The sequence below is a fragment of the Myodes glareolus genome, chromosome 9 (assembly GCF_982192425.1).
Source record: "Myodes glareolus chromosome 9, mMyoGla1.1, whole genome shotgun sequence".
Classification (NCBI taxonomy): domain Eukaryota; kingdom Metazoa; phylum Chordata; class Mammalia; order Rodentia; family Cricetidae; genus Myodes; species Myodes glareolus.
Window position 1 is genome coordinate 59,294,433 of NC_142034.1, and position 24,495 is coordinate 59,318,927.

Consider the following 24,495-nt stretch of genomic DNA (forward strand, 5'->3'; position numbering starts at 1 on the left):
CCTGCTTCCCATGCTGTCTGTTTGCAATTGGCCCCCTGTCACCTCTTCCTCTCTCTGCAGATCTTGTCCACTTTGATGTTCCCTCCATCCACATAGAGCTGGGGTCAACGCTCCGCCTGAGCCCCCTGGAACATGCACGGCGGCACTCGGTGACCGACAAGAGGGACTCAGAAGAGGAGTCTGAGAGCACAGCTCTTTGATGTGGCCCACCCTGACATGTGTACATACATCCATGGGCCCCCAGACACCACCCAGTGCAGCGCCCCTGGCCTGCCAAGGATTTTCCATCAGCCCTTTGCTGTCATGTCCAACACCAGGGTGGAGATGGACAGAAGAAAAGGCTCTCCCGTCCATGTGACAGTGTTGGTGGTGCAGATTTTGTTCGTTCATTTTGGGTGATGATTCCAGCCTTTTGTTTGACCTTTGCCTTTTGACTTTGTGCCTATTTTGATCCATCTTTGGCCTCTATGGCAAGCAGCATCCACCTCTTCACTCAAGGGCTTGCCAGGATGGCCTTTGTAGGATGAGGGTGCAAGAGAGGGTCCAGTTACTGTCTTGATTGGCACATCAGGTCCTGCAGCATCACCATAAGGACCAGAGGGGAAGCAGGACAGGAGGAGAGACCCCTTCATAGGGCAAGAAGTCCTGGGTACTGTCTATCCTCTGCCTGCTGCCAGGGTCCTGGCCAACCAGAACGATCTTTCAGGTTACCCTTAATCACAGCTCCAAATTAAACAGCTTAACCCATCTACTTCTGACAGCTTCATTCCCCGCCGTGTTGACAAAAGGTTCCCTCTACTCCATACTGGCATTCCTGAATTGAGGATTCGACCACAGACCCTATGTAGAGCTCCAAGTTCTCCATACACGTTAGGTATCTGAGAGCAACTTTTCCATTCAGGCACACAGCTTAGTAGGTGTGTGGGGCCTGACCCACCTCTTCTGGAGGTTACAGCTGACTAGCAATAATTCTGTTCCCCAAAGCAGGTAGAGGGAGTGGTACTGGCCGCCCAGCCCATGGTGTGGACTGCTTTGCTCACCAGCGGACCCTGTTCGTCCTTCTCACCATGCCCCAATCAGCCCTGGGGCAAGAGCACAGGGAGTCTGTTCACACTTTGAGATTGAGGGAATAAAACGGATCTGGGCCATGCATGCGAAGTCCATGTTTAAAGTTTGATCCTTTGAAAATAGATATACCTATACATGATATATTTATATATACGAAATCTATATTTGTTTAATTTGAGCCATTCACTCTAAACCAATGTACAGGTGTACAATGAAAAATTCTAAATGCTTAGTTATTTTTCCCAGCAGTGTAAACTCACCCTTCTCCGAGAGTGGGATCTGCAGACTTTTGATGTTACGGCTTTGTGCACTTCCTGGCAATGGCGGTCCAACCCCCAATTTGTAACGGAGCCTGGGGGTTGAAGGTTATCTTTAAATACATGTACAAACTGTTGTCAAGAGTAATGTTATTAAAATAGATTTATTATCCCTGAGCTTGGCACATGGTCTTCTTTCAGGAGAGGCAGCTGGGCACTCACACATCCTGGGCTGCCTCAGGAGGAAGTCTGAAGGTCGCCGTCAGGGAAGGCCCAGTGCCTCAAGTGTTGTCCATGCTCTCCTGGGTAGGGAGAATATGTAACTGTTAGAGTCGGCTTTGAAGATCCTTCCGAGTTTCCGTCACTAACCTGTTTTCAGATCCAACAGGGCATCTAGGCCAAAGTGACACTCCTTCATACTTTCATAGTGATTTTCATTCTCATCATGGAGCAAAAGGCCAGGCTCCAAGATCCTGGCGGCCACTGGAGCATGCAGTGTACATACACTAGGTACCCCAGCCCACAGACGACCCCCACACTGAAGCAGTACCACGATGAAGCCAAAGAACTCAGGATTCCAAACTTGAGCTTTATTGAGTCTGAGTCCTTGGAAAAACTATTCTTGGTGCCTGAGACACATACAGCCAATGTCACTTGTACCATGGCTTGACTCTGGCACGCAGAGGGAGGAGGCCCCTGTGCTAGTGAGTGAGGGCAGACACCTGAATTTCCATGACTTCTTTCAAGACTGGCTTGCTGTCTTCCACTGTGTGACCTCCTGTCCTGCCACTGTGCTTTCCTCCAAGCATGGGAGGCACCTGGCAGATGGGTGCTCCCCCAGCCATGGCCATAGAGGACTGCTTACTCTTGATTCCAGACTGCCTCGTGGCTAGATCATGTGCGCCGACTCCCGCCAGGATGACAGAAGATGTGGCTTCCACACAGGGCAGAGGAACACAGCCTTTAGTCCAGGATGGCTGAGACCTTCACTGGGTTCTGACCTTCTTACTCTGTGGACTGTGCGGCTCCTCCGCGAGGGTCCGCTTCTGGGCTTCTGTGTCCTCTGGGCTGTCCGTCTGCTGGGCCAGGAGGGCTGCTCGTACCATGCGCAGCTCCCGCTTCTCCCTGCGCTCGACCATCTCTTCAATGTCATCTGCAAACAGGGCCTTCAGTGGAGGAATCAGCTTGGGTACTGTTGGGAAGTCTCCAAAGCAGACCTGATGACAGACAGGACAGCATAATGAGAGGGGTAAAGGCGTGTGACAGCTGGGGTAAGGCCACCTCTCCTTCCTTACGTACCCTCAGGCCATGGACTGTAGCTTAAAAGAATGCTGTTCAGGAGGGGAGCAGCACAGTGAAGAAGGGCCAATTCCCCACTCCTGGGTAAGAGCAGGGAGACCAAAGGAAGAGGAACCCAATGGTACAGACTTTTCTATCGAGCTCACGCCCACTCCTTTATCTGGGGAGGCGAAAGGGGCAAGCCCGGCTCTGGTGCTCTGGGAGTCTAGCCCCTTCCCACCAGTTGGTGCTAAGGCTGCAGTGGGAATGGCCCAGGCCTGGGAGAAGTTCTGCTATCTCCAGGGACCCTCAGGGAAGGAAGACCTTCAGGAGCAGACTTTGTCCTCAGTCAGATTTTGGTTACACCTGGCTAGTGATAGAGAAAGCTGCTTTCTTTGGTGACCCGAGGCCATAAAAGAAGTGAATAAGGGTCACTTTCCTACCTGGCCCTGCCCCTCAGAGCCCTCAGGGTCCATGCAGCATACAGACCTTCATGTGGTCAAAGGCGATGCCAACTTTCTCATTGAAGTCAGGGCTGAAGAGAGGAATCTTGGCATACCGCTGACTGAAGTGGTTCAGCATGATAAACTCAGCATTCATTCGCATCCCCACATCAATAGCCTGGGAGGTGGTGCTGCAGCAAGAAGAATGCATAGGATGCTAAGCCTCGGCGCAGGAGTCCACAAGCCTGTCCTTCCTGCTGAGGGCACCAGGGAGGGCTGGTAGGAGGCCAGAGCCTGCCCACACTTCCTGAGAAAGGCCTGGCAGTGGTGCTGGCTGTCAGTTTGTCGGAATAACACCCAAGAAGACCCCCGGCACTTAGGAAGGCTGGTCTTAAAATACCCTGGATTCAGTCATGACACCACTTTCCCCGGAAGTGACAGTTTATTCCAGCTGGTTTGTGTTTTTTAAAACCCCACAGGCCACCATAGCACCCAGCCTAGGGGATAATCAAGAACAGAGGCGGAGTGCCCAAGAGAGCTAATGTGAGTTCAGGAAATTCCAGAGGCCTGGAAGAAACCTGCCAATCCCACTGGCTGTGGGCACCATCTCTCTGGGGATGAGCAGAAAGCTACTTAGGTTCCATCCGACACAAGAGAGGTGACAAGCACTAAATGGCACTACCTGTGTGTCTTTTCCACTGCTTCCTCTTCCAAGCCATCCTCCAGAGTGGCTTCATGTATGAGGAGGTTGGCATCTTTCCCTGAACAGAAAGATGGGCATCAAGGAGGAATTTGGATGAGTACCATATACTCCTGGCATCCATAGCTGTGTTCTGACTAAATACTCAGCTCCCTTGGTCCCATGACTTGTCTGCTCCTCAGGACGACAGCCAGGGGACCAACTGGGTAAGAACCAGTCTGCTATCTGCTGGTATCAGCTACATACCCATCTGCACACACCTGACACATGCCATATCCCATGCATCACTCAAAGATCCTGGGTGAGGCCCACTCCCCTCACTTACCCATCTGTACCAAAGCCTCACAGGGCATGGTATCCCCTGAGTAGACCACTTTCCAGCCAGACGAGTGTACCAGCGCACAGCCGAAAGCATGTTTGCAATGCCGTACCAGGCAGGTCTGAAACTGAGGGAGCAGAGGTGGAGAACTCAGGCCCCACTCCCCATGATGCCCACCCTCTCTGGGGCTTGCACCAGGGCCACTTACTTCTTCTAAGTCACATGTTTCCAACAGCAAGCTGATTAGCCTTTCAACTTGGGGACTGGAGACCTCTGCCCCTTTCTGCAGACATTTGGCAGGAATCATACTATAAGACAAAGTGATTGAAAAATGGTAATGAAAATATTTTTTTCAAAAAGTCATTTAACGCTTGCCATCACACTTGAGTTCTCTGGATGAAGAACTCTCAGTGGTTTTAAGAATCATGACTTCTGTCACAGGAATGAAGACAGAAAAGCTGATCCAAGCCACACGCCCAGCCTAGCTGGTTCACAGTTAAGACAGTGCAGGTCACAGGCAGCATCTGTCAGCAGGGCTCCTCCTCATCCTTCCCTGGACATAAGCTGGGTCAGCCCTGCTATGTCCCGCCTGGTGTAAACTCTCTGTGCTGGCAGCTGTTCAGGTACTTGACTCTGAAGCTGTGTGCTGCAGAGACAGCGCTCACAGTCGTGTACAGAGCTGCAGTGAGAACTGGGATACCTGGAGTAGCCTCCAGGCCTCCAAGGGCAGGCTTGCCAGGACTTCAGCTGCCACCCAGTCAGCTGGAGCACTGGAAGGAGGCAGCAGTGGAAGGTAATAGCCTGGGGTCCGGTGCACAGGGTTGCTGTGAGATATCTGTAGGCTACATGAAAATATATTGCTATGATGGTGTAATAAAAAGCTCAACGGCCAATAGCTAGGCAGGAGGAATTACAGGCGGACTTCACGACAGACTGGGAACTCTAGGAAAAATGCGGAGTCACCAGCCAGATGCAGAGGAAGCAGCAGGAGCAGTATAAAGAGATGAGGTAATGAGCCACATGACAGATTGTAGATGAAAATAAATGGGTCAGTGTAAGTTATAAGAGCTAGTGAACTTAGGCCTGAACTAAGGCTGAGTTTCTTAATATAAGTCTCCATGTAGTTATTTCAGAGTTTGGCTGGCGGGGCAGAAAGACTCGTTACACAGGGTGCTCACCTGATGTGGTGCAGAATCTCCTGGCACTGGTTGTGATATTGCTGCAGCCAGGCCCTGAGCTGGGTAGGAGCCACCACCAGCAAAGGATGGAAGGGTTTCCCCAGAGACTCCTGAAAGAAGATTCCAGTGCACAGCCAATAAGGCAGACTTCCCAGTAAAAATGATTTGGATTCCGTTGCAGGTACAGCTAGCTGGCCATGAAGCAGTCAATTACCAATGTCAGTCAGGTGCCTCACTTACCAGTGCGTGCTCTCTCTGCAGCAAGATATTCAGCAAACCCTGGAAGAGAGCACATGTGATGAGCCAGGCCCAGCTGTCCTTGCCACAGGTCAGAGTCCTGCCGACAAGTGGTTCCTAGTTCACCGACCCAATTCCTATCCCATATCACAGGTGGGGTTGCACATGCTAAGCAATGACTGGAATGGTCCAGGCAGAAAAACATAGCTATGTTAGAAGGAGGGCAATGGGCTGAGACCTAGAAAGCCCTAACAGGCCCAGATCTAGGCTGTATGTGAAGCAAGAAAAGTGGAATCAAGTCAAAAGTTTGGTACTAGAGCGAATGAATCCGAAGCCCAGACTAAAGGAGCCAGCACCTCTCGCATGCTGACCTCTGGGTCCCACACTCACCGTATGGTGGTCCGCATGCAGGTGGGACACAAACACAGCAGCGAGGTTGCACAGGACGCTGTCTATTTGCTGTCCATAATGGCGGCACAGCTGTCCAAAAGTGCCTTCTCCACAGTCCAGCAGCACAGACTTGTCAGGGCTGCAAAAGACAGGAACGGCTTAGTCTAGATTCTCCAGAATGGCATTGCTGTGGCCATTCTCACCCCTGCCTTCCACAACCACATACCCTTATCCTTTGTGGAGCTCATATAAAAGTCAACTAATTAAATCACACAAGTCATTCTAGACCAGTCTGTCTTTCTCTTTATGAAAGAAAGATCTAAAGTACCCCGAAGCCTCTAAGGATATACATCAACACAGTGCTGTGTGTGAAAAACAGGAAAAAAAAAAAAAAAGGAAAAAGCAGATGGTGGAGTGGAGACAGCCCTCGCAGCACCCTTCTGCTTCCCCTGATTGGCCACACTCTGCTGAGCGTGCCACAGACAGCATGATGTCATAGAAGATGACTCCCAGCTCCCTTTCCAAGCGGTCTGGTTTTGTTGGCCCACATCTTCAAATGGTCTTGAGATAGGATGGGTTGCATGAGCTCTCTCTGGGGAGGTGGCGAGTGTGACTCAAGATTCCTCTTACAGTTGTCCACTGGGCAGATCTCTGGTCTGAGCTCAGCACACCAATGTAGAGGCTCTACTCAAGTAGACAGACGGAGGTACCCCTCTGGTACCCTTCCTTCCTCTCTCAAGGAATACAAGATTGGAAGGGCCACACTTATCCAAAGACAGTGACTTCTAGGGGTGAGCCTAAATGAGAAAAGACTGGCCCTGTTCACATCAACAAGGGTACCAGGCTGAATTTAGGGATCAGAAACCAGAAGTCTTCAAGAGGGGCAACTCTAACCCACTTTCCTATATTTCTCACTCATGAAGAAAACATGTTCAGATTTGAAAACATTTGACCTCAGGTGCGCCTGGGTACTGTAGCATACACTGTCTGACTCAAGTGTGCCAATGCATTGCAGTGCACACTGTCTGATCTCAGGAGCACCTGCGTACTACAGTGCACACTTGCAGCATTGCCGTTATTGTTTGGTCATCACTAACACCCACTATAATGAGCTCTAAGAACTAACCCAGCACTTCACCAGTATGCTTCCTTGACAAACAGGTCTGCAGAGCAGTGATAATGAACACTTCACAGTGGCTCTGACATATCTACAGATAAATGAACCTAAGCAAACCCAGAAATCAACCAGGAAAAAAAACAAACAGAACTCAATAATGGGCTGAATATAAACAAATGTGCAAGACCCCCAAAAGCTTTGAAATGCACCAGCGAGAAGCTGACAGAAACACAGGTACTGGTTTAGACACAAGCTCACAGTCTGGACCTGCAGTTTAGGTTGAACAACTAAAGCAACCTCTCTCAATGTGTCAACCAAGTCAGGAGTCACCTGTCCTTCACAGGCCTAATGTGTAAGCTCACAGGAACACCCTGCAGCATTGTGTACAGCAGAGGAGGTTTCAGTTTCTTCTCCAAAGTCATGAGGGGATGGATCTGCACGTTTTCCAGCAGTAAGTAAGTAGATACAGCATGCCCGGCACTCAGGAGGCAGATAAAGGAGGGCTGCCCGACGTTCCAGGACAGCTGGGTCAACATAGTGAGTTCCAGGCCAGCCAGGGCTATACAGCAAGACCTTATCTCAACAATATATTCTAAATAAAATAAAACATAGCAAAGCCCACAAGTTCCGCTCCCAGACACCAGCCTGTTGAGTGGAGAGGACTGTTTAGAAGCAAGCCCTGGTGGACGGCAGCTTCTGGGGCAAATATGGTACCTTAAGTTGATGAGCGTGGAGCTGACATTTCGGATCTTCATTGGGATGGCAGAGCCTGTACCCAGGAAGACAATTTCGGGATACTGGCTTCTTTTCTCTGTGGAAAATACAAGTGCACTTGAGTCAGCATTCTGTCATGTGGTGGGCAAGCCATCTGGTGCAATTCACTTTCCCAGGGCGGGCGCTGGGAGAATATGTTTCCTTTCCAGTATGAGGCCTGCAGGCTGTCAGGGAAGAACAGCATCTGGAAGATAGTAATTACTCAGGCTTCTCTTTAAAACAAAACACCACTAAATGACATAGGAGGTTTCCTTAACTCCCAATCACTAGTTCCTCCATGCGGGTGGCACCTCCACTTTGCACCAAGACTGCTCACTTAGTGTGTATGTAACCACCCATCTGCTGCACAGAAACACCTGGGTGGCCAGGAACTAACACACCAGGGCAGCAACTTGATCAGAAAGTGGTATTTTATTTGTGTTCTGACAAATAAAGCTTGCCTGGATATCAGAGGGCAGAATTAGCCAGTCACTAGTTAACCATAGAAGCTGGGTGGTGGCGGCTCACACCTTTAATCCCAGCACTCAGGAGGTGGAGAGAGAAGTGACAAGGTGGGGTATAGACCCCTTTTGGACTGAGGAAGGAGACAGGTAGGAAGTAACTGACAGCTGCTCCCGGTTCTCTGATCTTCCAGGTTTTGCCCCAATAATGAAGCATGACCCCAGCTAAGACCCTAAGCAATATAGAGGGTGCCTGAACTCGCCTTGCCCTGTAGTCAGACTGATGATTATCTTAAATATCACCATAGAACATTTGTCCAAAAACAGATGGAAACAGACAGAGACAGAGACCCACATCAGAGCACTGGACTGAGCTCCCAAGATCCAGTTGTAGAGTGGAAGGAGTGTGAGTATGAGCAAGGAAGTCAAGACCATGAGGGGTTCACACACCGAGACAATGTACCTGAGCTAATGGAAGCTCACCAACTCCAACTGGACTGGGAATGAATGACCATGGGAACAAACTAGTCCCTTGAAGGTGGTTGACAGTTGGGGCAGACTGAGGGGCCAATGACAGTGACATTGGGATTTGTCTCTACTGCATGTACTGGCTTTTTGGGATCCTATTCTCTTCGGATGTATACCTTGCTCAACCTAGATGTGATGGGGAGGGCCTTGGACTTTCCACAGGGCAGGGTGTCTTGCCCTCTCTTAGGATTGGAGGGAGTGGGGGGAGGGTGTGTGGAGGAAGTGGGAGGGAAGTGGGAGGAGGAAGTGAGAATATGGATTGGTATTTTTTTAAAAGCAATAAAGTAAAATAATTTTAAAAATGAAAAAAAAAGAATGAATGAATGAATGAATGAATGAAGCAACTCCCAGGAAATAGTTCTTCTCAGACACACATGGGAAGAGGAATGGCTTACCTAGCGCTGACCTTCAGAAAAGCAAAGGTTGAAAAAGGCCATCTGGATTAAAACCCACACCCTTCTACTCTAGCATTTTCTTTATCACTAACTGAAAACTAAGAAAAATCCCCAAAGTGCACAGGTCATAAAATTCTCCAATTGCTTTCCCTGACGGAGCAATAATGTGGCCAGCATCTTCCATGGCCCTTCTTAGTCAACCAGGTAAACCCAACAGCAACTGTGGCAAGGAACGATCAACATGGTCTCACAGGTGTTCCCTAACCATTTTCCTAGAGGTGGACCCTCAAGAGTGCCCAGACACTGCCACAAAACATGGAGTTTACTGATGTAGGGTCATATGCGCGAAGATCTTCAACACCTCCCTCGCCCTCTGTTATAATACAGAGAAGTCCCAAGTTAAGTAATCAGGTTGCAATTTGTATGACGGCCTGTTCAAGACTGGAAGCTTCAGGCAGGCAGGGCTTTGGCTCACCTTCTGGGGCTGGGCTTTCCTGCACACTCTTCTTATATTCCTGCACACTCTCCTGGAATTTGGGGAGCTCCAAGGCTTCGGCTATGAATTCATCAGTATTGCAGGTGAGTGTAGTATCCCTGCAGAGGAAAATAACTTGGGTGACCCAAGGGGCCTGCAAGCCTCTTGGCAAAGGCTGACTTGAATGTTCAGAACACGAGCTCCTGGATGATCCTGGGGGAGGTGATGGGGAATCGCAGCCTTGCTGGAAGAAGTGTATCACTGGAGCTGAGCTTTGGGGGTTTACAGCCTGACCCTCTTCCAGTTCACTCCTTTGCTTTGTTTGTGGCTGACGTTATGATCCTTAAGCTCCTGCCACACCGTGCCTTCCACTTGCTGCCATGCTTCCCCACCGCGATGAACCCTTGACCTTCTGGAATCACAAGTCAAAATAAACTTTTTTTCCTTAAGTTATTTAGGTCATAGTGCTTTATCACAGGAATAGAAAAGTAACCAATAGAGGAATAGAACAGAACACTCCTATAGATAATGCCCCAGGCAGTTGTAGTCTCTGAAACCTTCCTCAACTAATTAGGGTGAGTAAGTCCTGAATAACTCTGGCTCGTTGCAGCCTCTCCAGCCTCAAGCCTGACAGTCAGGCCTTCCTGGTGCTTGGGCAAGATGAATTCTTCTTTATAGTGGAGCTGTCCCTGCAGCACCACATCCCCACACCTGGCTGTGAAAATTACATGTCTCCACATGAGCCGATGTCCCCTAGGAGGACCACAAGGGCCCTAGCTGAGAAGCAGGGTTCCAGCGAGCACCTCTCAAATTAAAGTGAGCATGCACACAGCTGGCAACTGAGAATCTTGGTGATCTGCAGAACCAGAACTGGTATCAGCTCTGGGGTGCACCCAGAGAGCCTACACCCTCAGCGAGTGCCAGTGTATGCTGATATTGCTGGTCTCCTCTCCCCTCAGCACAATACTGAGAGGGCTGATTCCCTGGGTTAGCTGAGCAGGAAAGTCCCCCAAAGCTTAAAAAGCAGCTCCAGATCAACCTCTCTAGATCAGTGCAGTGGGTCTGGGACCTCGGAATGACATCTGCACTGGCACACGGGCCGAGGAAGGCATGTAGCAATGCCCATGGCCCAAGGCATACCACCCAGAGCAATGACTATTCAACCACAACAGCACGGTGACATTCTATAACAAGATCTGCTCTAACAATGATGCTGGGAGTTTAGGACACACGAGGACCCCACACTCACACCCCCAAGAAGACAAGCTATCAGGTAGTCAGCAAAGATTTCTCACTTGCCTGGGAGTGTGCATGCAGGGGCTTTCCAGGGGGCAGTGTATGGTCACTGCTGCCTAAAGAAGTCATACACTGTGACCCAATACCCCGCATTTAGAAATCACCTTTAGGAAGCAGAGTTCCAATTAAAGACATATACAAGACATTTACTATTGCATTAAAACAAGAAAAAAATATGTACAAGATGAGTAAAACATCAGAAATACCATTAAAGCCCTTTTTTACTGGGACCAGGTATAATGGCACATATTTTTTATCCCAGCACTTGGGAGGCAGAGGCCAGAAGATCTCTGGGTTTGAGGTCAGCCTGGTTTCCACAGCAAGTTACAGGCCAGCAAGGGCTACAGGGTGAGCCTTGTCTCAATGAGCACCCATTACTGGAGCTGGGCTCTCCTGCTACTGCACAGGTGACTACTGTGGCAGAAGGCACGCGGCTGGAAATGCTTTCCAGAACACCGCTACTGAGCAGGTCCAGAAAACCTGCTACCCTCCCCCCCCCCCGCCCCAGATGTCCCCACAGGTCAGAACTGCACGCACCTCTGCCACTCTCTCTTGGGTCGGAGCTGATACTTGAGGAGGCATTCGCCCCGAACTGTGGGCAAGCTGAGGGCAGAGCCTTCCTCCTACAAGAGACAAGAACACACTTCCTGGTGAGAAAGCAAAGGTGGGGAATCCACAGGCCAGGAAGTTGTGGGGCACTAGCTACCTTACTGCAGAAGCTGGTAAGGCGGGGGAAGATATCAGGGTGGATGAGGTTGAGTTGGGTTTGGATCTTGTGGCTGCGAAGGTTGTGGACTGAGGAACAATTCTCATTCAGAATCAGGTGCTGTGTGTCAGGACCAAACCTAAAAAGAGACAGCCCACTGTTAACAGTGTCTGTCAGGATCACCCCAGCTCAGGGAAAGGACCGCAGACAAACAGGTTAATGTGATGGACATGTCCAGAGCTATGTCATACGCCCCAAACAATGACCACACAGCCAGACATAATCCTGCTGCTCCTTATCGAAGTGCATGCAGGCTTTTGTCCCTCCTGAGGCTTCCTTTGGAGTGTGCAGGAAAGAACAGTGGTTAAACTAAGAACGCATTAGACCTTCATGTAGGTATATGAAAGCATTGCCAAGAACAGGGTATTAAAAGGGCCTAGGAGGAAAACTGACAATTTGTGTCCTCGTGACTTAGGCTCACAAGGAACGAAAGACAGAGCGTAAGACCCAGAACTGTTCAGGGCAGAGAGGACAGGAAAATAGGTGATGAAGCAGATGACAGAGCAGCTAAGCAGCCACTTGAGGTCACCAAACACACAAGTCAAACACCCTTCTGGTACTATTCGCCAGTGTGGGATTATTAAATGATGGTGGACCTTCTCCTCACAGACCTGCTTGAGAACAAGCCAGAGCAGGGGACATCACACACATATGTGCAGTGAGATGCTGAAGGAAGCTGTTCCTCTACATTTGCCAGTCTCTCCTCTGCACTGACTGGGCGGAATATACAGGAGGAGTCCTGGACAACTGGGAAGTGGGCCCACTTCGCCACCTAGTGGCAATGATTCAATACACACCCTTCCTTCAGAGGGACCCGCCCAGAATTTGTAGGACAAGAATCCCAAAGAAAATTCAGGCAGGTTCAGGTGAGAGAGAGCAGTACTTAGTGGATATACATTCAAACACCACCCACAAGAATCGCCCTGTGTCCTGGACTGGTCTCCATACCTCTCCATCCACTGCTGGTACCTGCCGTCAGTGAGTACAGATTCTGGGGCAATATGGACCACCAAGGCCACGGGGGCATCGGCCTCTCCCTGGTACCTGGACAGAAGGAAGAACGGGTTTTCCTTCAGAAAGAGATAAAAGCTCAGGGTATACATGAAAGCATGTATTGTGCAGCCACAAATTGGAATACTCAGTGCTGTCATGGGTACCACCTCTCCCTGAGGCATGGTCTACTAACCTGGTGACACTTCCTTTTAGCTCAGTGGCTGTTTTCACTACCACCATCACCCCTAGACAGACAGACAGACAGACACACACACACACACACACACAGCATCTCACATAGGCACAGGGCTCTAAAGTTCCTCTGGCTCACAATAGGATAGTCTGTGTCCAGGACACCAAAGCACAAAGAACATGACCAAGGGGGGCTTCTGACACTACTGTGGGATGGTACAGGAACCAGGAGGATCTGTTGTACAAGTACATGTGAAGGACAAGCAAATACAAGCAAGCCACTAGGGAGGAGGTAAAGTCCGACAGACACGAGGCTTAAGGACTCTACCTAAGGTGGTAGCAGCACCACACTCAGCACTAAGGAGGCTAAGGCAGGACTGCAGGACCAGGGCCAGCTGAGCCTACACAGGGATATCCTGTCTCAGAAAGACCAAGGGCTGGAGATGAAGCACAGTGGGAAGGTAGGTGCCAAGTGTGTTGAAGGCTGAGCTTGAGTACCAAAATACATGGTGGAGAAATTTCCAGCCAGGACTGCAGCTGCAGAACAGGCTGTGTTCCAGTGGACACAACACCTGGGCCAGAAAGATGTTTCCATGCTGAGACTTCCCCTAGCACAATCTAGGTCACAGGGTCTGCAACATTGTCCTACCTCATTAGTCTCAACATAGTTGATGAAGAAAGTTCATACAGGAAGAAATAGGTCAGATAATTTATTTGCCTGCACATTCATTCTGGAATTTGATTTAGATTCAGATGTCTCTCTTGCTTGTGTGTCTTCTCTCTCTCTCTCTCTCTCTCTCTCTCTCTCTCTCTCTCCTTTCTCTCTCTCTCTCTCACTTTCTCTAAGTTGCAGCTGATTTTTCTAGTCCTTGATGGCTTGTGGCTGTCAGTTCTCAAATTTCATTCCAAAGAGCACTAACTACAAACACTGCCCAACTCTTGCCAATAGGATCAAGACACACACACCTTGAACCCCAAAGTTCAGGCCTTCCCAGAGACATAGTGTATCTCAAGAACACGATCTGTCTTTGGGACATGGATGTCTGTGCTGGGCTAGGTGTGCTGAACAGTGATGGCGCTCATTTCTCCCACCCAAAGTCCCTCACATTACCTTTTAAAGGTGTCATTCTCACAGACGGGCTGGATGAATCCTTCATCAGGACATTCGACTACGATAAATGCAAGACCAGGATCTGGGGGTGTGCAAAGCTCTTCAGGAGCAATCTAGACAATGAGACAGGTTGCTGATTGGAGCAGAGTGCTCTTCCAGAACAGTCTTAGCTCAGCCACAATCAAATGTCCCTCAAGGCAACTGTTACCATTATACAACCCACATTTAATACACAGAGCACAACCCTGACCTGAGTGGTTGCCACCCACCTTTCCCTGCTCTGTTCATACTTCAGCAGATGGGCACTTGTCTATGGAGACATTTCAAACCAGAGCGGCTAGTGGGAGGGTTAGCATGTAAGATACCTCCGGAGACAAAGAGCACAGCTCTGCTAAGAGACTTGCTAGCAAAGACCATCCTTGAAGGCAGGCACTGCTCTGCAGGAACAAGGGGAAGCATCTACACACACAAAAGCCCACCAGGTGTGAGCAGACAAGATATTAAGAATGCCCGGGCAGAGCACTGCAGGGGTCTATCACTAGGTAAGGGTTCCACCATCCAGCCAAGAGTAGGTAATCCCAAGATATCCCGCACATCCTTCAAAGTGTCTATAAACTTAAGGCAAACAGTGGTTTTGCCCAGCGTTCCAGGCCCCACCTGCAAGTGCTACATCCCGAGAACCAGGAGCCTCACCTCCCTTCCTTCGAACGTGATACTCTTCCCGTCCTTGACAGCAGCAATGATGGGTGCAATGGCGGCCGTCCCACTGAGAGACAGACAAGCACTCTGTGAGACACCTTTTTGTAACACAGCCCCCCGCCCTCTCCCCCAGAGTTCTCAAGGGCCTGACACTCACACAGGAAGGCCCAGCTCCTTTGCTTTAAGCACCAAGAAGTTTCCTTTCCTCAAGTGGAGCTGCAACAAAGAGAAGGCACACACAATCTCAAATGCTGATGGCGCAGTTTGTCTTAGCTTTCTCAGGAAAGGATCTACCTTTTGTTACTTGCTCACAATCATTAAAATGCATTAAAACGTGTTCTAAAGAAGTGTTTATTTGGAAAGGCTTCAGAGGCAGAGGCAGACGAACTAAGACACAGTGCTTCTGCACACCATCACCTTGCGGTGAACTTAATGAAGTGTCGCTCTGCCGTGTTAACAGCAAGGATGTCAACGCACAGCTAACAAAGAGCTCTCAGAACCAGCACACACCACCTGCTGGCCACCAGCCACAGGCCCACTCACTGCCCACTTCTGCCAAGACTTACCTTGCAGATAAAAGCTACCACTAAGGAAGGGTCCCTGCCGCCTGCTTTCCCGCTGACACCTGAGGAAAAGCACATGTAACAAAGTGAATGTGAAGGCCGTATACGCTTCTCAAATTACTATTCCTTAATTCTCCTTCAGTGCATTCAAAGGACACTGCTGATCCCATCCTGAAGTAGAAGGAAGACCCTGTCATTACTACACACCTCTTTATCTTTCTGATGTGAACAGAAAATGTGAAATTCCAGCCTGGCCTGGCGGTGCATGGCTGTAATCACAGCTACTTGGGAGACTGAGGCAGGGGGAAATAAAAAAAAAAAAAAATTCAAAGGCAGCTCAAACAACTGTCTCAAATGGAAGTAAAAACTAGCCCAGAGAGAGAATGCTTGCCTAACAGGCCCAAGACCCTCGGCTCTTCTCCAGTACAGTGGAGGCAGGGGAAGAGAAGGCGAGGAAGGAAACTCCAGAAAACTCAGAATGGCAAGTAAAACTTTCTACATGTCCCATTTTGCTTAATATTTGGGGGCAGGATAAAATAAGTTGTAATGTTTATTTATATACATTTATTTATGGGGGTGATGTAGGTGTTGGAGGGGGACGGATACTGTGCTTATGTGAAGGTCAGAGGACAACCAGCCAAAGTTAGTTCTCTCCTAAAGTCTACCACGTGGACTTTGGCAATCACACTCATGTCTTTAGGCTTGGCAGCAAGGATCTTCCCACTGAGACATCCTGCCAGATCTCACTGTAATGCTTTATAAACAAGCACATAAAAGAAAAATGATACAATAGCTAAAGGCCTGAAGGAAATATGTGAGTTTTTGCTGGGGGAGGCTGCTCGTTCATTCCCAGCTGCCCAGAACTGAAATAATCACTCAGAAACTATATTATTTGCAATACTGTTTGGCCAACAGCTTAAGCTTATTTTTAGCTAGCTCTTTTATCTTAAATTAACCTATTTCTATTATTTTATATTTTACCACGAGGCTCGTGGCCTACCTCTGGCTGGCGTCTTTCTCCTCTGGCGACTCCATGGCTTCTCACTGACTCCCCCTACTCTCTCTATATCTTTTCCAGCCTGGCTATATTCTGTCAAGCCATTGGCTGAAAGCAACTTCTTTATTCATTAACCAATAAAAGCAACACATATACAGAAGAACTTCCCACACCAGGTTTTGGTACTCTCTGCTTGCCATATAAAATAAGTTTGTCAAGGTCTGCCTTCTTAGTCACCTGCCCTGAAACCAGCAGGAGCTGACCCAGCTGAGCCCAATACTGAAGAGCAGGGTCTGAGTGCTCAATCCTCAGACAGAGCAAGTCTTGGACAGCTGCCTTCTGAGAGAGGCTGAGGCTCTCACCGACTTGTCTGTTGTGTGAGCACAGCAGCCAGTCTCTGAGCTCCTGTTTGGTAAATGAAAACACAAAAGCCAGGCACTGCTCCTCTAGGAACACACATCCTGGGGCTATCCAAAGCTACAAACTGGCCTGATACTCAGGACCGTCAATCTCCTTACAACCTTTTATAATCTCTCTCCCTGGACTAGGGCTTTACGTGACGAAGAAAAACATCTACTTTTGCAAACAGCGTTTTCACAGTGAAGACCCTAACTTAGAGCAGTAAGAGGCAAAGATCTGTCATCTGCAACACTGGACGGAGGCACAGAAAGACATGCACCACATGACCTCACCCGCATGTGGAATCTTTAAAAAAAAAATCTATCTCACAGAAAAATAAAAGAAAGCAGGTTACCAAAGGTCAGAGGAGAGGTTGGGAGGCAGAGGGGAAGCTGATAAAGGAATGCCAAGTTTCGTGCCACTTGTGACCACAGAAAACAGTGTGCTGCTCATTTCAAAGGTGCTCACATAGGGTAGGAGAGGTGGCACAAAGGGCAAAGCTTGTCCAACATGCATGAAGTACTGGGTGAGGCACTGTGGGAGGGAGGGTCACTTAAATAATGCATTTCTAATATGCTTAGCAGAACACAGCTTGCTGAGATGACAGATATGTTAACTAATTTGATTTTCTACATAGATCAACACAACTCACTGTACTTCCAAACGTACACAATTACTGTCGGCCAATTAGAGACAATCTTTTGAAAGGACAAGGAGCTTGAACGACAAGGTGCGCCCCCACAGTTTACCTGTACTGTTGCCATCTGGAAGGTGCTGTCCGTTTTCAGCTGGTGTAGAGTCCGATGATGACTGTGGTGGACTGAGCCTGTTGGGAGACCTTCTTGGGCTCTGCAGTGGCTGCTGCGTGCAATACCTCCGTTCACCTGGGCAGCAGAGGAAGCCATCACATTACACACTTCCCACAGCTGCAGCCCAGGTGTTAACATGCAAGAATTCCCTAATGTCAATCATACCAGCACTCCTTTCCCTGAAGTAAGAAATAACCAGCTATTGGTCTGCTGGCCTGGCTCAGGGCCTTGCCCACAGAAGGGAGTCAACAGTATGTGACTGAAAGCATCCAGGCTATAAACTAGCTCAGCTACCACCATTTAGTTATCCCTGCCCAGGCCCCCAGGATACCCATCACTAAAAGGAGCAGAATTCTGTAGCTATTTAGGTATCAAAATCAAGGGGTCGGGAATGGGGGTGGGGGTGGCTGTGATCAAAAAGCTGAAGCACAGCTGTTGGTGTTAACAGATGCTGCCTTTGCTCCTCCAGGCATGTCACTCAATCAGGACCTGCTGGGCTCCAAGGAGACGCTGGCCTGAAGTACGCAGGTGTCAACCATTGGAAAACACATGACAGCAAACTATCGTGTGCTCTGGAGGGAAGAAAAGGATGCTGGAAAGAAACAAGAAAGGGAGACACTTCCAGCGGGAGTTGGGAGGGGTGGCAGTGACCTGGAGTGAGTGAGGTGAAGAGAGACCGTAGGCCGATCCCCTTGCTGGCCTTAAGCAGCACTGGCGCCATTGCTCAAGAAACACACCCTTTATCCACGGCCAACATAAACTTCAGCTCCTCTCCCAGTTCTGCCTTTGTTGGGTCTCCCATCTGTTCTATAGTCCCTCAGGAACTGGCGAGATCATGCCAGTTTGCAATGTCAAGGGCATCTCCCTACCACCAGGTTCTCTCTTCCAAGGTAGGTAATACCTGGTACAAACTGTTCAGCCAGAGTGACGTGTAGAGCATCTCTGCTTCCAACTCAAAGCCACATCCTTTGGCCCTGGTACCTCACAAACCTGCTTGGAGCTTCTCAGCCCTCAATGCCCCTCTTTTAGGTTGCAGTTATTAAAAAGTCTCTAAAAAGGTACTTAATTGCAATGAACAAATGCAGCCCTAGTGCAGTATTGTTATGTTTGTTCACGAGAGGCTAAGGTCTGATAAGCAGTATCCAACCTCAAATTTCTAATCATCCTCAGAAAACAAACAACAGGCCACTCAAACCAAGTCCTCACAGTCTCTCCTCACCCACATGTCCCTTGGGTGGGACCAACAGCCACCTCTTCTGGGGAAATCTGGCTCCCAGACTCACTGTGGATAGGGACCTGGTAAACAGTCATGGTCTCGTCCTTGTACTCTGGTGCAGAGTGTGGCCGCACAGCTGCAGGAAAAACAGGTCAAGAAATTGAAAGTCTTAGTACCAGCGGGAAAATGAACCTGCAGGAACCCAGCCACAGTCACTGACTTTCCCTAGAATATTACTGGGAATATGCCAATAAAACCAGGTTTTATTTAACATTTTTAGAGGGAAAAGAAAAGGGGGAAGCTGTACTCAAATCAGCCATTTTTATGGAGCAGAGTCAAGGCAAGTCATGCTATGAGCACTGGGCAGGATTCAGTAAGAAAAATGCAAACCAATATTGTGCTGAAATGCAAGAGTCCTGAGTTAATAAGATCACCAGCCAGAAACTCTCTCATTTTAACCACGAGCACTGATATAAATTCTGATATAAAACTGTCAGTGCTTTACAAAAGTGAGGCATTGACAGGCCAGTGAGGCTCGCTGGCTCAATGATCCTGCTGTATCTGCATCCTGACATCTTCCCATCAAGGGGTTATGGGCCTCATTATACAGCTGGAGTTGAAGCTCAGCTATTAAGATGGTCACACACCCTCCATACCACTTCCTCCTGCAAGGAATTAGAGGTCCCAAGAATTATCTTGGACCAGGGAAGGAGCCTGGAGCCCGAGCGAAGGCTGTGAGAGAAAGAAATGAATGTAGGCATGTATCAGGCTAAAGCACTCTGCCCGCTAAGTCAGTATTCTTGAGGCATGAAAAGGAGCAAGAGGTAGCTGGGTGGTGGTAGGCACATGCCTTTAATCCCAGCACTTGGGAGACAGAGACAGGGCAATCTCTGTGAATTTGAGGCCAGTCTGTCTACAGAGCAAGTTTCAGGACAGATTTCAAAGCTACATAGAGAAACCTTGTCTCAAAAAAAAGAATATGTATATATTTAAAAAAAAAAAAAAAAGACCGAGATGGGCTGGAGAGATGACTCAGCAGTTAAGAGCACTGATTGCCTTTCCTTTCCTGAAGACCTGGGTTCAATTATCACTACCACAAGGCAGCTCACAGCTGTCTGTAACTCCAATTTCAGGGAATCTGACACCCTCATACAGACAAACATGTAGGCACAACACCAATGCACATGAAATAAAAACACATAAATCATTTTAAAAAATTAGAGATGGAACAAGAGAAAGAAGAAACTACAGCATGCTGAATGAAGCATGTGATTTTAAGGTTTGCTTTAAACCAGTTCTAGGTGGATTCTAATTTGAAAAGCAGGTCTCATACAAGAAGAAATATGCAATAACGAGACACAACCAACAACATACCCAGGTCTATTCCTTTCAGTGGACCAGAAAATATTTTGATTGCTTCTAGATATTTTTCCTAGAAAATAAGCAAGAAGTTATGTTTTATTATAGCACTCAAATAAATACAGTATGGACTTACTTTACACTTAATTTAGCAAGGGCTTTTTAAACTTTATCTGTACAGATACTTATTGTGTCCAGTATCGTTAGATGCCACCGTGTTAGCAACATTAAAAGGCATGGAGTTCTTGCTCTCTCGTTAGCGATGGAGAGGAAACAAATGCTCACACACACAACTCAGCAGCGATTAGGAGCCTTGAAAGAGCACTAAGAAGACACAGGAGCTGACACCAGTCTGTCCGGAGGGACAGGCACAGCTCCGAGGAAATGACCTTGGAAAGCAAGACCCTCGTGGCTCGAGCATTACAACACAGGGAGAAATGTGACCAGAGGCCTGGGCCTAGGGGACTTGGAGGCCAGCCTGTGGATCACAATACACAGAGAGCCTAGGATGGGAAGTAGCACGCTCCACGGACATCTTGCTCCGGCTGCGCTGCAGAGGACGGATTACAGGGAAGTGGGAACTGACATGCAAGGCTACTTCAGTAGACAGTGAAAGCTACAGGAGATGAGAGAAACATATTCGGACACTCTTATGAAGACAGAATTAGATGTGTGAAGTTAATACATACTTAAGAATGAAAGCTTTAATCAAGCACTTCCTTGGCACCAAATGTCTGAAGAGGTGTGGTACCTCCTATGCACCCCTTCCTTCACTCTTGAAAACCTTATGGGACACTCTGGCCACTTCATAAATTAGGAAGCTGGCGCTGAGTCCTTGGCAGCTCACCAAGGACTACACAGGCAGTTCTGCACTATGAAAGGAGATGTGTTTACTTCCACTATCTGCTATATCCTGAGGGTAGAGGGTTAGGATACAAAGATGAAGAATCTATCGTTAAACCTTTAAAAAGAAGTTGTTATTGACACGTGACTAGGGAGACACTCACCAGTTGTGGAGGTCCAGAAAGAACGCATTTGGGCAGCCCAGTTTCCTTTAATGTTAGAATCATTCCTAAAAAAACAGAATGTCAAAATAAATAAATAAATAAATAAATCAGCTCTCTCAACATACAGGCACTGCCTCTGTGTGTGTGTGTGTGTGGTGTGTGTGGAGGGGGGCAGTGTTTGCCTCTCCTTGAACCAGGTATTTACCCACATGTCCCTATTCTGGATTATGAGCAACTACGCAATACATAAGGAGAAAATAGTATTAGCAGAAGTACAGGAAACAAGGGATCTTCCCCATGTGCCTCTAGAATGGGCACGGGTGACTGGAGGGAGGCAGGGAGGCAGCTAGCATGAACCAGGATGGCCACTGTCTGAACCGTACAAGTGAAGGGTGCCATGTACATCACACCAGTAGCAGTCATGAAAACGGGGTGGGGGAGTACACACTCTACTACCTCATTCCTTCCTGTAGCCATACCACGAAGCTTTCAAAATCTGGCTTCAACACAATCTTGATGTTCCCAGTTGAGGGCCCAAATAAAGAGGCAATCTTAACAGTAGGTGCCTGCATATGGCTGCTGGTGGTTTTCATGATAAATACTTTGACGCTGATCACTGCTGCTAATCTCTAGTTAAGTGTATAGTCCAGCCCTGGAGGCCATCACCAATGTCAAGCCCTGCTTCTCTGAGTCTGGCTTTTCCCACTCAAGCTGATTAGGCTAGTACACAAGGAATTCTAGCTCCCCTGGGCTGAGAAGTGGAGTAAAGGAGCTGAAAGCCATGTTAAATTCCCAGAGACTTCCCACCAGCCTCTGACTTCCAAAAGAGACTCACCACACAAACCCCCGACATTTGACCAATGCATTCGAGTCAGAAATATGTTGTCCAGGCGAGCGACTTTCAGTCTAAGAAAAAACATACATTTCAGCAAGATGAAACCCGGCTGACGGAAGATCCCTTCAGCTGAGAAGTCTCACCTGCCTCTCACCTCTGCTTCCAAGCCCATAATCATCTCCACCCCAGAAGCCAGAGGTTGACTCACTTGTGTTCCTGCATAAGTCGCTGGACGCCTTCTCCGCAGTTAAAGAGGTACCTGTGGGAAGAGTATTATCCTACTCAGAAAAGCCTGTTCTGCAAAATGCTTTATTGTAGATACAATGCTCTAACTACAAACAGACGACCGTGTTCTGTTGCTGCCTGGTAGGTTTTGAACTCTCTTTGGTAAGGAACGGAGGAGTGGAGTTCAACACAGGCCGGTGGGAAGAAGCCCCTTTCCCCATCAACTCACCAGCCCGGTGTAGTCTACACACTCACACTGTGAGGCCCCTGCTTTGGGATGCTGATACGACACGGGGCATGCCAAAAGCCACACCTGGCCGAGGTAACGTGGAAGTATTGCACGGTTGGTTGCAAACCGTGCAGACCAAGGGGGATAAGGAACCTACAAGGCTGGACGAGAGCGAGGTTCCGAGCACGTGGCGGTGCGACCACACGGCCGGGGATGTTGGTCCGCACTGACCTGTTGTACTCAGAGAACACGTAGAGAGCGGCGCCCGCGTCCCGGCCGCCCGCCGCCACCACCTGCAGGTACACAGTGTTCGGGCCCCCGGGCCCCCAGGACGGGCCGCGCTTCTCCCGCGTGCGCAGATGTCGCAGCGGGTCTTTGGGCGGCCGTGGCCGACGAGCCGAACCCTGCGACATGGTGCGCAGGCCGAAGGGACGCAGTAGCGAACGCAGCGCCCACATGCACCAGTCCACACCTGGCTGACAAGGCAGCCGGACCCCGCGTGTCGCCACAAGCACCGCCCCTGAGCCCCGCATGGCGGGACTGGCCAATCAGCGCGCGGCGACATTGAGAGGCCCGCCCACACAAGGTGCTTCATCCAATTGCAAGGAGTCGTGGAATTCGGAGCCTGTCAATCGAGGCGGACATAGAGTAAGCGAAAGCTAGAGAGTCGCCGGAGGCTCCGCCCCCTGACCGCTTCCCAGGGTTGATAGTTTCCGGATACTGTCATTTTTCAGGAGGAGGGACTTCTGGGTTTGTAAGTACCCGAAAAGCAGTACTGGGAAATGAATGAGTCTTTTTTGTTCATCTTCTGATCTTAGGAGCTGTGTCCTCCGAAAACTTATACACTGGAAAGATTATGCCATCCTATTACCTAGCTAAGAATAAGGAGAATGCCATTTGCTCCGGGCTGATTAGGAATGATATCGGGAAATCACATTCATGAAATCTTGAATATGTGATCTTGGGTTTTATAAACTAGTGACTGCTTTTATAGTTTGAACCTCAGGAGGGTGTGGATTACCCAAGAATTATGATTGATGTTGGGACAAGTTAAGCTGTAAATAAAAGGGGACTGCTTATTTTCTTGTTCTCTTGAGGATTTGGGGAGGGGGAAGAGTCTGTTGTAGGGGTTAGCAGAGGTCAACAATCTTTGAAAGAAAGGTCAACTGGATCTAAGGGATGACTAATCGCAGCCCACTTAAGAGTTGCAGCTCTGGCCTGTCTGAGATCATTTGACTCCATTTTAATGTCCCCAAGCCAATGCTGCTCCATTTTAATTTTTCTTAACACCACCACTTCCACAAATACTAGAAATAAATAATCACAAATTCTTTTTTAGTTTTTGAGACAGGGTCTCTCTATGTGGCCCTGACCGTCTTGGAACTCTCTATTAAATAGAGAAATAGAGAGTTTCTATTTAATAGAGAGTCTCTCTATTAAATAGATCAGATTAGCCCTGAACTCATAGATATCCACTAACCTCCTGAGTGCTGGGTTTAAAGGAGCAAACTACCACATCTGGCACAATTCTCTCTCTCTTTTTTTTAATGCATTAGGAAGTACAACAAAATCATGTAGGGGATTCTTTTTGTACTAAATCCCCTAGATCAAAAAAAAAAAAAAACTGTAGAGCGCTCTGTCATCGGTGTCCTAGGCACTTATCTATCAGAAATTCCCAAACTGAACATACTTAAAAATACAGAAAGGATTGTCACCAGTAGCAAGAATTGATACTCACAGCTGCAATTTGTTGTAGTCTCGCATTCAGATACCTGTGGGCAAAGCTGGGACCCTGAACACTTGATTGAATACTCTAGCTGACTGCTTCAAAGGGAGCTTATCTAGCTTATTTCTGCTGAATCTTATGAGTATCCAATTTGTATTTTTGTTCTCTCTCTCTCTCTCTCTCTCTCTCACACACACACACACACACATTTGTTATTTATTCTTTTTACTTCAGCTTGCTGTACTTAATAAGGACACTCCTTCAAACTAAATAAGTAGCTACCATAGATCCTTCTTCCTACCATACATACCATGCCTGTTGCTGTATCTGGCTTCTAGGGATTCAGACTCGGGTCCCCATAGTTAAGTGTCAAGTGCTTTACTCTCTGAGCTATTTCTCCAGTCTGAGACACAGGTTTTGACTGTGTCAAAAATCATCATGAGGTTGGCTCATCATGGCCAATCTTGTCAATTT

The 24,495-nt window shown here is 48.4% G+C and overlaps 2 protein-coding genes across 9 annotated transcripts in view; one reads left to right on the forward strand and one right to left on the reverse strand.

The window, feature by feature from the left end:
* Arhgap44 (Rho GTPase activating protein 44) overlaps window positions 1-1,502 on the forward strand; it is a 176,893-nt gene extending 175,391 nt beyond the window's left edge. For 5 of the 6 annotated variants that reach the window (XM_087910520.1, XM_048448259.3, XM_048448260.3 and 2 more), the window contains one exon: window positions 61-1,502. In XM_087910520.1, the coding sequence (XP_087766646.1) occupies window positions 61-200 (140 nt within the window). In that variant the 3' untranslated portion in view covers window positions 201-1,502. The remainder of the gene's footprint in view (window positions 1-60) is intronic. The other variant, XM_048448261.3, reaches the window with a different exon arrangement.
* Window positions 1,471-22,843, reverse strand: Elac2 (elaC ribonuclease Z 2). 3 transcript variants are annotated; one of them, XM_048448257.3, is made up of 25 exons: window positions 22,527-22,843; window positions 22,050-22,100; window positions 21,842-21,912; window positions 21,007-21,071; window positions 20,015-20,072; window positions 18,708-18,776; window positions 17,365-17,499; window positions 15,223-15,281; window positions 14,814-14,872; window positions 14,651-14,723; window positions 13,958-14,070; window positions 12,610-12,705; window positions 11,602-11,740; window positions 11,433-11,518; window positions 9,600-9,718; window positions 7,702-7,798; window positions 5,871-6,009; window positions 5,484-5,522; window positions 5,244-5,353; window positions 4,274-4,373; window positions 4,072-4,192; window positions 3,729-3,807; window positions 3,093-3,237; window positions 2,327-2,542; window positions 1,471-1,627 (listed from the first exon to the last, which is right to left on the reverse strand). In XM_048448257.3, exons 1-25 carry the CDS (start codon window positions 22,826-22,828, stop codon window positions 1,607-1,609), a joined length of 2,562 nt encoding a protein of 853 aa, XP_048304214.3. In that variant the 5' UTR covers window positions 22,829-22,843; the 3' UTR covers window positions 1,471-1,606. The 3 variants fall into 3 exon arrangements, with proteins under 3 accessions (XP_048304214.3, XP_085551234.2, XP_087766645.1); XM_085695108.2 differs by lacking the exon at window positions 1,471-1,627 and having other exon boundaries at window positions 1,895-2,542; XM_087910519.1 differs by lacking the exons at window positions 1,471-1,627; window positions 13,958-14,070; window positions 14,651-14,723; ... (7 more) ...; window positions 22,050-22,100; window positions 22,527-22,843 and having other exon boundaries at window positions 1,895-2,542; window positions 11,607-11,740; window positions 12,610-12,708.
* Window positions 22,844-24,495: the final 1,652 nt, after the last annotated feature.